Source organism: Myotis davidii, unplaced genomic scaffold (genome assembly GCF_000327345.1).
Source record: "Myotis davidii unplaced genomic scaffold, ASM32734v1 scaffold111, whole genome shotgun sequence".
Taxonomy (NCBI): domain Eukaryota; kingdom Metazoa; phylum Chordata; class Mammalia; order Chiroptera; family Vespertilionidae; genus Myotis; species Myotis davidii.
This window is the reverse complement of record NW_006284347.1, coordinates 3,426,231-3,439,927: the sequence shown is the minus strand read 5'-3', so window position 1 is coordinate 3,439,927 and position 13,697 is coordinate 3,426,231. Positions and strand designations below refer to the sequence as shown.

The following is a 13,697-nucleotide window of genomic DNA, read 5'->3' as shown; positions in this document are numbered from 1 at the left end:
GATTGGCGTTTTAGTTTTTATGCAGCTGATTTCTTGTTCCTTTGTTTTCTAGTATTTTCTAACTTCTCGATGTACCTATGTGATAGAACAACCCATCAGAATTCACGCCCACTGACACGTCTCAGTGCCGTGCTGTTTTTGTTTCATTTTGCTTTGCTTCATTTTGTATGACAGCATTGCATCCACCACTGCTTTGAAATCTCTCTGCCCCCTCACTTGTTCACATGTGCTGAGGCTTGGGCCTAAGTGTATGTAGTAGCTGTGAGTCCTGCCTATCGAAAACAGTACCTTATATCTTGTCCTCTCAAATAAGATTATTCATCAACATTAGTTTTATATACAATACCAACATCTGTATGTGTTTACAGATAAATGTATGTGGACATATGTATAAATACATGTATATGTAGTGTATGTGTATAGATGGATAGATAGATATAGCATATTAAAAGCGTTCTATTTTTCCCCTTTCCCAAAGCAGCAGCTTGGAGAACAGAATCTCAGAATTAGATCCAGGTGGATCATGGCGACCTTCTAGGCCAGCGGTTCTCAATCTGTGGGTCACGACCATCGGAAAACACATACAGCATATCAGATATTTACATTATGATTCATAACAGTAGCAACGTTACAGTTATGAAGTAGCAACAAAAATAATTTTATGGTTGGGGGTCACCACAACATGAGGAACTGTATGAAAGGGTCACAGCATTAGGAAGGTTGAGAACCACTGTTCTAGGGTGAGCCCCTGGGACTTGTTAGTGTGGGTGGCTTGCTTCCATTCCCCATACTCTTTCTGTTTCCGTAGATAAACATCATTCAGGGAATCGTAGCAGAAATCAACATCAAGACTGGGGAGTCTGAGTGCCATTATTACAAAGAACGGCTTCTTTACCTGGAAGAAGGCCAGAAGGACTCTCTGATCGACAGCTCGAGAGTGCTGTGCTGTCATGGCGAGCTGAAGAACAACCGGGGCATGGTGAGTGGCTACTCCCCTTCAGGGGCCTCTCCCTGGGCCTTCCCCAACACTTGATCCGTTTGATGCTGAGCCTCCTGTTACTATGCCTTCTCTACCCAGGGTCATGTTCTTGAGACAAAAATGGCTTTTCCATTGTCTTTTATATCAGAGGATCACATATATTATACATGTTTATGTATTACACTAGAGGCCCAGCACGACCCAGACCCGCCCTGCACAAGATGCGGGCCCCGCCTCCACCACACCAGCCCCGTGCCAGCCCCACCTCGCCGCGAGTCCCGGCCTGCGAGAGGTGCTCCATGTACCTCCTGGTTACCAGTTGTTTGGTCGTTCTGTCGTTACGATGTCATGACCACAGGCCTTTTATGATATAGATGGTTATAATCCTATATAATAAAAGGGTAATATGCAAATTGACCAAATAGCTAAACAACTGGTCGCTGTGACGCACACTGACCATCAGGGGGAAGACATTCAACACAGGAGCTGCCTCCTGGTGCTCAGTGCACTCCCACAGGGCTGGCGAGTGCAGCGGTGGTGGTGGGAGCCTCTCCCGCCTCCACAGCAGCGCTAAGGATGTCTGACTGACATCTGGGGAACAGGCCTAAGCCGTCAGTCAAACATCCCCCCAGGGCTCCCGGACTGCAAGAGGGCTCAGGCTGGGCTGAGGGAACCCCCCGAGTGTACTAATTTTGTGCACCAGGCCTCTAGTTTATATATAACATATATTACAAATACATGTTTATAATTTATGTATACATATATATTTTTTAATTTTATGACCATAACATAGAAAGAATTTTGGAAAACAACAGAGTTGCCAATGTTTTATTTTGTTTGATCGTAACCTTCTAAAGCAAACACAGAACAGTTATCTCCTCCCACTTGGATATCAGGAAACAGCAGGTGATCTCAGGGAAACAGCTCTCGCATGGAGTGCGTTTAGCATTGTGAGAAGCTCTTTTCTTTCGTAGGATTGGCACCCATCTACAGACTGACATTTTGAGGCCAATGTTTTGTTTTTTTAAATAGTAACCTACCTTCCATTAGCTGTGTATCTACCTCTGACCTGTAGATACCCCATTTCCTGGCTTTAATTCTTGAGTAGATATTGAAATTGTTCTTCCTCTCCTATCATGGCACCTTGGACAAGTCTCCCCTGGAGTGTTTACTGCAGTGGGTTGCAGTTCTCCACCTCTCTGTCAGTATCTCCTGTTATACCATATGCTTTGAGAGAGGACTGTGCTGTTTCAGTTCCCAGAACCTATTATGAGTGAGTGAATGAATGAATGAATGAATGCTTATATAAAGAAAGGATGAATTTGAATTATATGAGAGTTCAAAATTCATTCAACTGATCAGGCTATTTTTATGTATAGTCAGTAGAAAATAATGCTAATCCTATATAATAAAAGGGTAATATGCAAACTGACCCTAACAGCAGAAAGACTGGGAATGACTGATCACTATGACACACATTGACCACCAGAGGGCAGACACTCAAAGCAGGAGTTGCCCCCTGGTAGTCAGTGCGCTCCCACAGGGGGAGCTCTGCTCAGCCACAAGCCAAGCTGATGGCTCCCAGTACAGTGGTGGTGGTGGGAGCCTCTCCCACCTCCTCAGCAGCACTAAGGATGTCCGACTACAGCTTAGGCCTGCTCCCCGCTGGCAAGTGGACATCCCCCGAGGGCTCCCGGGCTGCCAGAGTGATGTCTAACTGCCAGCTTAGGCCAAATTCCCCAGGGAGCGGGACTAAGCCAGCAGGTGGTCATCCCCCAAGGAGTCCCAGACTGTGAGAGGGCACAGGCCAGGCTGAGGGACCCACCCGAGTGCACAAATTTTTGTGCACAGGGCCTCTAGTACATGTTATATGTTATAATTTTTATCTTATAATGTAAAACGTATTTTATATAACATATAAATTTTATTATCTACACTATATATTTAAATTCAGTGTTGAGAAAGAGTCTCCACTTTTACTGTATTTTACCTTCAGTATCTTGGAATGAAAGCCAAAACTATATTTATATTTTAAATTTATTTGTATTGATTTCTGACGAAGGGAGAGAAACAATTTTTAAATGTGTTTTTTTTTTTTTTATTTCAGAGAGGAAGGGAGAGGGAGAGGGAGATAGAAACATCAATGATGAGAGAGAATCATTGATTGGCTGCCTCTTGCACATTCCTAGTGGGATGTGCAAGCCCATAACCCAGGAATTGAACCATGGCCTCCTGGTTCATAGGTCAATGCTCAACCATTGAACCACGTTGGCTGGGCAGCCAAAACTATATTGAAGAGTTCTTAATCAAGCTGTGATAATTCAAGGGCTATCATTTGACCTGGACTGTAAAATGGTGTTTAAGAGCAGGCTTGGAAATGTTACTTGAAATCACTAATACACGTCGCAGCACCCGTTATCAGTACTGCAGAGGAGATAATGAGACCTGTCGCAGACCACTGCTTAAAAGGTGTTTCTCTTTGACTAGGGAGTGGCCGATGGGTAGAAAGCTGCATTCTGCTTCTTGCTGGTTTTTGGAAGGCACTGGTGGACTTGTAACACTGAATGCTCTGGCTCCTTGACCACACATTTTTAGGAGCTCTGTGGGAAATTGTCAGGAAGAGGCAGTGCTCCATGGGATGAGGGGCTATTCTCTTTCTGTCCCTCAGTCAAGGGCTGAGACTGGTTGGATGGGTAGGGCATTCAAGACGAACTCTAGTTCATATGGCAGGCAGACAGATTTTTGAGAACAAAGATAGTAGTTGAGATGGGAGGTTTGTTTTAGCTATTTCCCCCCTCCCCAGTAGAATTGTAGAAGTCATTATAAACAAAATCTTGTGTCAGGAAAAGAACCCAATTTCTTGCGGGCCAAAAGAAGCAGAAAATAGGAACAGGAATCCTCAATTAGCATCCATAAGTAAGGGATAATAAATCTTTGTAAAGATTTTCCAGATACTGCCCTAGCCGGTTTGGCTCAGTGGATAGAGCATCAGCCTGCAGACTGAAGGGTCCTGGGTTCGATTCTGGTGAAGAGCACGTACCTGGGTTGCAGGCTCCAGGGCGAGCGCAGTAGGCAACCAATCGATGTTTCTCTCACATGGATATTTCTCTGTCTTTCCCTCTCTCTTCTACTCTCTCTGAAAATCAATGGAAAATACCCTTGTGTGAGGATTAAAAAGAAAATTTTTTTTTAAAGATTTCCCAGATACAGTATAGAGCAGTGATGGCAAACCTATGACACGCATGTCAGAAGTGACACGCGGACTCATTTTTTTGGTTGATTTTTCTTTGTTAAATGACATTTAAATATATAAAATAAATACCAAAAATATGTCTTTGTTTTACTATGGTTGCAAATATCAAAAAATTTCTTATGTGACACGGAGAGTTTCCTCAAAAAATTAAATATGGAACTACCTTTTGACTCAGCGATCCCACTTCTGGCAATATACCCTAAGAATCCCAAAACACCAATCAAAAAGAATATATGCACGCTATGTTCATAGCAGCATTATTTATAATAGCCAAGATCTGGAAACAGTCCAAGTGCCCATCAGTAGATGAGTGGATGAAGATGCTGTGGTACATTTACGCAATGGAATACTACGTGCCTGTAAAAAAAGAAGGAACTCTTACACTTTGTCACAGCATGGGTGGACCTGGAGAGTATTATGCTAAGTGAAATAAGCCAGTCGAGAAAGATAAATATTGTGCAATCTAATATGTGCAATCTAATGAACAAAATAAACTGACAAGCAAAATAGAACCAGAGGCATGGATTCATGGAACAGACTTGACAAATGTCAGAGGGGAGGCAGGTGCGGGGAACTGAGTAAAAGAAGGTGGAAACAGTAACCAAAGAACATATATAGATAGGCCTTGGACACAGACAACAGTATGATAAAGACCAGGGGAGGGGCTGTGGGGCCTGGGGGGAAGGGGTGTGGGACTAGGTGGAGGTGATCAAAGGGGCAAGGGGTTGGGGACATCTGTAATAGTGTCAGCAATAAAAAATTGTTTTAAAGAAAAAAAAAGATTTCCCAGATAATCTGAGTTCAAACTGCCTACAGTGGCTATAAGATTGATTTAAATAGAAACAGTATAAATATCTCTGATAATTAGTGTGTACAACGATGACCAATCCCTTCTCTCCTTGTCCAAAAACAAAAAGTTTTAACATATTTTTTGTACCACTTCTCCCCTAAAAAAGCCCTTCACTTGGTTATTTTGTGCTTTACTATGTTTTTAACTATTTTAAATGCATATTTAGTCATTTTGATAAACAAACTCTCACTTCTCAAACCTCTCCTCCCCTTCCCCCGCCACAATACAGAATCATCATTTGTGTTTCCAGCAGCCAACATTTGGTTGAGCTTTAGTTTTTGGTGTGCATGTGTGTGTGCATATGCATGTGCATGCATGTGTGTGTGTGTCTGTCTGTCTGTGATGGAGTGGGGGTAGGTCTCACTTCTCCCAAATAGGAAAGTATCTGAGAATGCTGAATGTGCTTCCTCTGCCCCAAATCAAGATTCTAGATGGTTGAGAAAGGTGAAGAGGAGTAATAGGTGCGAACTTCCAGTCGTAAATTAATTACGTCACAGCATGTAATGTACAGCACAGGGAATATAGTAGGTTATATCATAGTAATTTTGTATGGTGACAGATGGTTACTGGACTTAACGTAGTAATCACTTTGTAAGGTACGTGAATATCAAATCACTATGTTGTATACCTGAAGCTAGTAACATTGTGTCATCTATACTTTAATAAAAAAGAAGATAATAAGATACTACCAGGAATAAGTTTATGCCAATAAATTTGAAAAATTATTTTTTCTTGAGTAATAGAAAAATACATACTATTCTATAACAAAAAACAAACAAAAATTTTTCAATGTGAGTTTCTACCCATTTCCTTTTTGAGACTTTTAGGTTGACAATCCCAAATACTAGAAATCCAAATCCCAGCTGCAAAGTGGTGGGTCTTTACCCTTCACTCCCTAAGCATTTCCAACAGAGAGAAGAGTCTGGCACATGGAACTGAATGGAGCCAGTTTACACCCCACCCCCACACCTGGCAAAATTGCTTTCATGATGTGGTTTGACACAAGCCTTTATTTTTGAGATTTTCTTTTGCCCACAACACACACATCGGTCGTCAGCCTTTTAAACACAACCTCTTCAGAGAACTGAGGTTCTGAGGAACTCAACTGAGAAGGACGACGTCTTTGATCTTCTTTCTCTTGGCTGCGGCAGCATGCTCTGGTTTCCCTGGGAATGGGCAGTGTTCCGAGGGGGGGTGCCTGCATGAAGCTGATAATCAGCTCTGTGGTTGAACGAACAAGTGTTTTTTTGAGTTTGGGAAGAAGAGATTAATATTAGGCTTTGATATACCAGTCTCATCCTTTATAGACTACTAGAGGCCCGATGCATGAGATTCATGCAAGAGTAGGCCTTCCTTCCCCCAGCTGCCCACACCAGCTTCCCTCTGGCACCCGGGACCCGGGCTTCCCTCCCAGCCCTGGCTTCATCCAGAAGGTTGTCCATAAGGATATCAGGTCTAATTAGCATATTATGCTTTTATTATTATAGATAGATTATTCATTTTGATCTCTTAGAATTATATTGAGTAATGTAAACCAAAGTCAGGGAGGTACTATCTTCCCCCCACCCCCTCATTACCCCCTTTTATTCTGTTCCCCCTTTTTTTATTTTTTTCTTATGGGAGCTGGGACCGTGTGTGTCTGCACAGGTTCTGAATTGCAATGTGAAGGCAGTCCTGGCTGCTGGTGTCTGTAGGCAGGAAGGCCTTCTCCATGGGGCCCTCGGGAGGCTCCTATAAGAAAGGCAGTGGGTGCATCTGGGACCTGCCTGACTTCTGTTCACCTGGAGGTGGACTTGAGCCGGAAGTGTATAATCCAGTGTGAACTTGGTACCTGTGGACCTCTTAGTCCAGTAATCACCCACTCCTTAGATTGTTGCTTAGGGACACCCTGTGGATTCTTCTCTTCTAGAAACTGCACGTTTTCCTGTTCCAAGAAGTGCTGGTGATCACTCGAGCCATCACCCACAATGAGCAGCTCTGCTACCAGCTGTACCGGCAGCCGATCCCTGTGAAGGACCTCCTGCTGGAAGACCTGCAGGATGGAGAAGTGAGGCTGGGCGGCTCCCTGCGAGGGGCATTCAGCAACAATGAGAGAAGTAAGACGACAGTTTGTTCTGACCTCTTGAACGTTTAGTGCAGTGGTGGTTCAGAGGGCGTGGCTGGCTGGTGAAAAGAGAAGAGCCATGGCCTTGGAGTTGAACTGCATCCCAGAGCTAGTTCAGTGCTTTCTGATTGTGTAGCTTTGTTCAATCTCTGTGAGCCTCGGTTTTTCACGTGCAAAGTGGGGATACATGCAGACCTACTCCATAAGGTGGTCTTCAGGGTTAAGTAAGATACTGCAAGTGAACCTGCCTGCACATAACTGAACTGGTGCTTCTTAAGCTCCCTTTCTCTCTGTCTTTCTCTTTATAAAAGTGTGCTTAATACCAGATAGTCCCTACGTGGATACCAGTTGCATAACAGTGCCTTTTGTAGTTGAGCTGGCAGGCTTGTCTCTAAAGAGACATAAGAATGGTCGACTGGGCTGCGGGTTCGTTTGTACTTACCATACTCCAATAAGCTTTTCTAACTTGAGACTGAATAAACAAAGGCGTTAACCAAGAGAAGCTAAGATAGCCACGTCAATTGAGTATCTTCTACGTGTCAAGCACTCTTCTAGGCGCTAGTACACCCTGGTGAACAAACAGTTCAATGCCTTGCTCCTATGGAGTTTACATTGTGATGGAGGAGGAGATAGATGGGTTCTGTTAAGGTTACTAAAACCAAGTAAGGGGATAGATGGGGACAGCAGTAGGCGATCTGTTTTAGATGAGATGGTCAGGGCAGACTTCTTTGAGAAAGTGACATTTTGACTCTTGAGGTAACATTGGCATCATATTGTCAGAATAATTAGTATGTACTACCTCTTAGCTACTCATCAGTCCTCCACCCTAGTGATGGTGGTAGTAGTAGTAACTTCTATTTCTTGAATACTGGCCCTGTGCCAGGCATTGTATAAGGACTTCTGTTATTCCTCATAATAATCTCCTAAGGCAGATTCTCTTTGTTTCCCTCATTTTACAAATAAGGAAACTGAGACATAGAGGAGTTAGGCGCTTGCCCAAGACAAAGAGTGGAGCCCGAATGTATCCAAGAGGATGGCTCCCAGCCTTGACTACAGGGTCACGCAAGGGAACTGGCTGGACACAGATCCTTCTTGAACCAAGCGGTGCAAGTGGCACGTGGAGCCATTAAATGCCAGTTGATGTTGTTGTTATTAAACTAAATAAAATGTCTTGCATAGTGTGCACTACTGTTTTTTAAATGCACATAAGTCCTGTTGAGATCTTAAAAATGTAATTTCATTTTTAAATGAAACCAAATTTATAACCGCTCTGCGTCATTGCATATCTTCTCAATCACTGGATATAAATGAAAAGGTTCCATCATGGAGATTCATAGGCATGTTTTGATGTTACAGAGAGCTTCTGAAACTTGAAATGCTCTCTAGGTGAGGAAATTGTTGAAATAACAGACTACCAGGCACACCCTAGACCTAGTGATTGCGAATCTCTAAGGGTAGGACCCAGGTATCTATGTTTTTAATAAGCTCCCCAGGGCATTTTGATAACGCAGCCAGGTTGGGTGACCAGTACTCCGGGGTCCCCTGGAACATGGCTTAGTTTTTTCCGGGCTGATTACCCATTTGCTAGCTTCTGAGGGCAACTGAGAGCTAGACCTGTATCAACTCTGGTTGACTGATGGTGGCTGCAGGGCACTTCTGAGCCATGTCCCGGATCCATGGGTCATATTTTGTAATCAGTCAGTGATGCCTGTGCCATAGGGACCTGAGGTTAGTGTCACGACATGTGTTATCTTGGCCTGGGAGGATATCTGTCCATTGACCTTTTTTTCCATGTGTTTTCATTTCTAGTTAAAAACTTCTTTAGAGTAAGTTTCAAAAATGGATCCCAAAGTCAGACCCACTCACTACAAGCCAATGACACCTTCAACAAACAGCAGTGGCTCAACTGTATTCGTCAAGCCAAAGAAACAGTGCTGTGTGCTGCCGGGCAGGCTGGGGTGCTCGACTCCGAGGGACCGTTCCTAAATCCCGCCGCCGGGAGCAACGAGCCGCAGGGAGAAACGAAACTGGAGCAGATGGACCAATCGGACAGTGACTCAGACTGCAGTATGGACACGAGTGAGGTCAGCCTCGACTGTGAGCGCATGGAACAGACAGACTCTTCCTGTGGGAACAGCAAGCACGTTGAAAGCAATGTCTGACAGAAGCAAGTACTTCCTGGAAGTAGCCCCGTGTCTTACCTGTACAGTATTTGCATTCCACTCATGGAACGGTTTGGAGAAGCACTTTTTAATATGTCGTGACCGTGTTGACCCAGTCTCTCGTGTCTGTATCTTTGTCCCCAGTACTGTAACTGCCCGTCTGTCTGTGTAAGCTGGAATCTGTGGCCTGTTCTCCTGTATTGTATTTCACAAGTGTCTGGATGGATCAAGAGGTACTTGAACAACTTATTTTCAAATGTCCTGCTGGATTTTTAAAAAAACAGAAAAGGAGTCTCTAAACTACTGCTTCATGTAGATTCTTAAAGAGTCCTTCCATGTTTCCTAGTGCTTTTCTAGCTCTTTGGTGTGGTGGCTGAAGGCACAGAGGTTAGGGGGCCTTGCACACAGGGCACGAGGAAGGCACTCGTGTGCCCTGATGGCATTCGAAGGAAAACCGGGAAAGATCAATCCTGGCAGTGAACTTGATTCGATGTTATACAACCACAAAGCATGTAAACATCCCCGGGGGCCCTGGAGGCTTCATTTTAGCAAAGGAAGAAATACCCTCCTGACCTTGTGTCATCCAGTGCAAATCTGATGCAATAATCTTAGGACATGAACTAGAGTCTGGCCTTAACAGGACCAGCACAAACGCACCTGTCAGCTCTGAATCTTGAACTGAAATGTGCATTGCACCTGGAGTCTCTGTCATCGTAGCTGGCTTGCCTTGGAGAGCCATTTCTAGCCTAAAACATGAGAATAAATCTCAGAGTGCCTGGGAAAACCCGGCAGGATAGCGAGGAAGCCCATCTCCATTGTGTTTCATCTGCCAAGGTCTCCATTGTGTTTCATCTGTTAGAGCATCAATGAAGGGATGAGGAAAAAGGACTGAAACCGAGTCAGCAACTCTGTTTATAGAAACGTGAGAAGAATTTGGAAGAAGTACGTTCATCAGGACCTTACGCGAGGAATAGTAAAAGAGAAAAGCAGGCCCAGCACCCTTCTGGAAGCAGCCGGAGCCTCCGGCTTTCCTGCTCTGCTTTTGGGTCCTGAGGTTGCCCTCTCTGGCTCTGTGTTGTGAATCACAATTACCTTCTCCAAAGGCCAACTTAATTAAGTCTATGATTAATTAGGATCAGGTAGCCAAACTAGTATCTCTTTGACCAGCCTTGATTTACAACACCAAGTGGGTCATAGACCTTTTAAAAAGTTAACTGAATACACACAAAAGCTCCTGCAAGTGTAAATATTAGGGGTGACCTGTGCAAAGTTATACCCACACCAGCACTAGTAGTGATGATGCTAAATTATTGCCAAAAAGGTTTTTTTTTAATCTTCTGTGTCTTTCAAGTTTACAGAAAAGAAAGCAGTAAATACTATGTTGTCATTTTATTACGTACAGCTATCCTGTGCATTCAGAGAAGCGGTGTAACAAGATTTATCAATATAGAAACAAGGTATATTACTTATTTTTCAAAAACAAAAAATATTGTGGTCAATTTTACCCTGTAAGCTTATTTCTGTATTTATAGATCTTAAACATGGTGAAATTTTTTTCCTATTGCAAGTTTATTTAAAACTGCTTCGTTTCTCAAGTTGTTACTGATTTGGGGAGTGAATGAACCTGCTGCAGATAGAAGCAGAGAGAAGGTGTTTGATGTCGAGGAAAAAGAATGACTCGTTCTTTGCAGGAACCATCGGCCACTTTGGCCAGTGCATCAAGAAAAGAGGTCTGTCAAGAGCTGACCTTCGGGAAGAAAGTCAATGAATGTTTTGATGAAATGAATGTTTTTGTATTATGGCCTTAAACTTTCTGGGAGTATTTCCAATAAATTACTTTAAAATGTTGTCCTCTTTGTGTACAGTCTATACCCTACAAACATCGCATTTCAACTACCTCCCTGGGAGGTTCTTTCCAACATTTTTGCTTGTTCTCAAATGCAAACTTTAAAAGAGGGTGCAGGTTGAAATGAATGCTTTGCTTTGATCTATCAAAGCTTTTGCAGAACTCAGTATTTCTAAGATCATTCTCTGCTTGTCCACTTACCCATTTATTAGTTTTTAACAACTATATCTTGAATCTGTACTATGTGTCAAGTGATAAATCGGAATTCTTATAGACAAGAAGTATTGGATCTCACTGTTAGCATAGGTGACTGTTGAAGAACTCAAGGCTAAACAATGGAAGGCAAATTTCACTTTGAAATTCTTTGGTTGGTTTTATAGTAAAACCTTGAAAAAATGGACTAATTTGAGTGGGGGTTGTCCATTAAAGCTGAAAGTACATTGTACAATAAAGTTGTTTTTCTGAATGCTTATGTTAAAAAATTGACGTTAGTTAGCTTACCTGTTTTTACTTAGGTAGACAGGTTTGTGTAATTAACGTTAAGTATGTAGGAAAAGTTTAATTTCACAGTTTTCTACATGCATTATAGTAGTTTAAAATTTATACCTAATAGGTCTAGTAAATGCTGGCATTCACCAGCCACCTTGAGTAAACAAATGCACATGGTTGGGGTGTGGCTTAGGGCATTGTCCCCTGGGAACTGCTGCAGAAAGTCATGCCACCACATGACATTCCAACCAATTACCGCATGCCTTGCAGAATCTCAGAGGGAAGGTGGGTGGGTGGGAAGAGATCAACCAAAGAACTTGCATGCATATGTACATAACCCATGGACACAGACAATAGGGTGAGGGATTGTGTGGGCTACAAGTGGTCAGTGGAGGGAAAAAAGGCATATGTAATACTTTCAACAATAAAGATTTAATTTTTAAAAAAATCTGAAGTCCGTTAAATTGAGGTCCACAAAATCAAGGGTTTATTGTATCCCCCCCCCCAAAGAGTGGTTTTAGGATGAAAAAGTTAAACAGTTTTAAGCTGCTGGTAACCAATTGTCAATAGCATGCTGGTCCAATAAAGCTGGTAATTGGTCTTCTCTTTATAAGAAGCTCTTACCATTTTCTTTAACATACTGTTAATTTCCAGAGTAATCAAAATGGTCACATAAATTTAACTCCAAATATTTTTCCCAAATGACAACGCCTCCCTCCTTGTTCTCCTTGTCTCCTTCCCCCTCCTTCCTTTTCATTCAGCCTTCTTGTCCTCCTTCAGGGCCACTGTGGCTATTCCTCCCACTTTTCACCCCAGGATTGTATTGACCTCTATACTCGAGTGTATCTGTACCAGCATGTTAGAAAACATCTTTACTGACAATAGTGGGTTAGTACAAATGACTGAGGGGAAAATGGTTTTCTCCAGTCTACTTTCAGGATGTTATCTGACACACAACTAAATGTAACCCTCACAGTCTAAATGAAGTCACAAGCCAAGAAAAGAGCCACAGCTAGCAGTTTTGTGCAAAATTAGAGTGTGGTTTCAGTTTCTGGGCTGTGGTCACCGCCGCCGACTGCTTTTGTTTCCATTCCTAGCACAGGCTGCAGCAGCTGAGACTGAAGAGCTCTTCATAACAGTCCTGTTTTAACCATGTCTCTGTGCTTACAGGAAATGGCAACCCTCCATTTTGGTGAGCTAGCCACTCAACTTTTCATTTAAATTCAGGCCATGCCCACCTACAAATTCTCCACCAGCCTGAGGACACTGGAAGATTTGATAAAGAGAACATCTGACCACTTGGGATCCCCTTGGCATGGTAGAAAAGCCCTCTTATTGATGTAGTTGATTCATTTAAATCATGCTACCTTGTTTATTGGCAGAATGGTAGAATGACAGTGCGGGAAGGGAATTTGAAGAGGGTCCCTGAAGCCCAAACCCACCAGAAGGAATCTGAAGATGATGGAGATTGAAAACCTTGCCCACATGAACACACAATGAGAAAAGACAACTGTATCCAATGTACCTCAAGAGTACTTATGCAAATAAATTTGCAGATCACTGCTCTTCATATCACATCTCCTACCAACGAAGCGTGTCAGTCAGCTCTGTACATCTACCCAAAGAAGCAGTTCATTAATTGACCTGGAAGACATACAATATCTTATTAGTTTCACATACAATATAGTGTTTCAACATTTATATTGTATGGCAACTATAACAAAACAATAAACTGCAGACAAGAAATTGATCACAATTAGCAAAGCAAAAAATTTTTTTCTTACAAAAAAACCACAAAAATAAATTTGGAAACAGCTTCCCAAAAAAATGACCTGGTGGATTAGAAAAAAAATAGAAACCAGGCTCTGCTTCTTCAGGAAACTGGATATGCATTCCAAGCAACTTGTCCATGTTCAGAAACAAACACACCTAAATATTAGTGAATGGTGTTATCTATGAAGGTTTGAAAAATGTCATTCTAGGTTTCCTATTCAGTGTATCTACTTATCCCATG

The 13,697-nt window shown here is 42.6% G+C and overlaps 1 protein-coding gene across 3 annotated transcripts in view; it reads left to right on the top strand.

The window, feature by feature from the left end:
- Window positions 1-11,196, top strand: part of ARHGEF3 (Rho guanine nucleotide exchange factor 3) — a 61,086-nt gene extending 49,890 nt beyond the window's left edge. For all 3 annotated transcript variants that reach the window (XM_006754686.2, XM_006754687.2, XM_006754685.2), the window contains exons 8-10: window positions 809-979; window positions 6,992-7,178; window positions 8,996-11,196. In XM_006754686.2, coding sequence (XP_006754749.1) covers window positions 809-979; window positions 6,992-7,178; window positions 8,996-9,348 — 711 coding nt within the window. In that variant the 3' untranslated portion in view covers window positions 9,349-11,196. The remainder of the gene's footprint in view (window positions 1-808; window positions 980-6,991; window positions 7,179-8,995) is intronic.
- The last annotated feature ends 2,501 nt before the right edge of the window (window positions 11,197-13,697 follow it).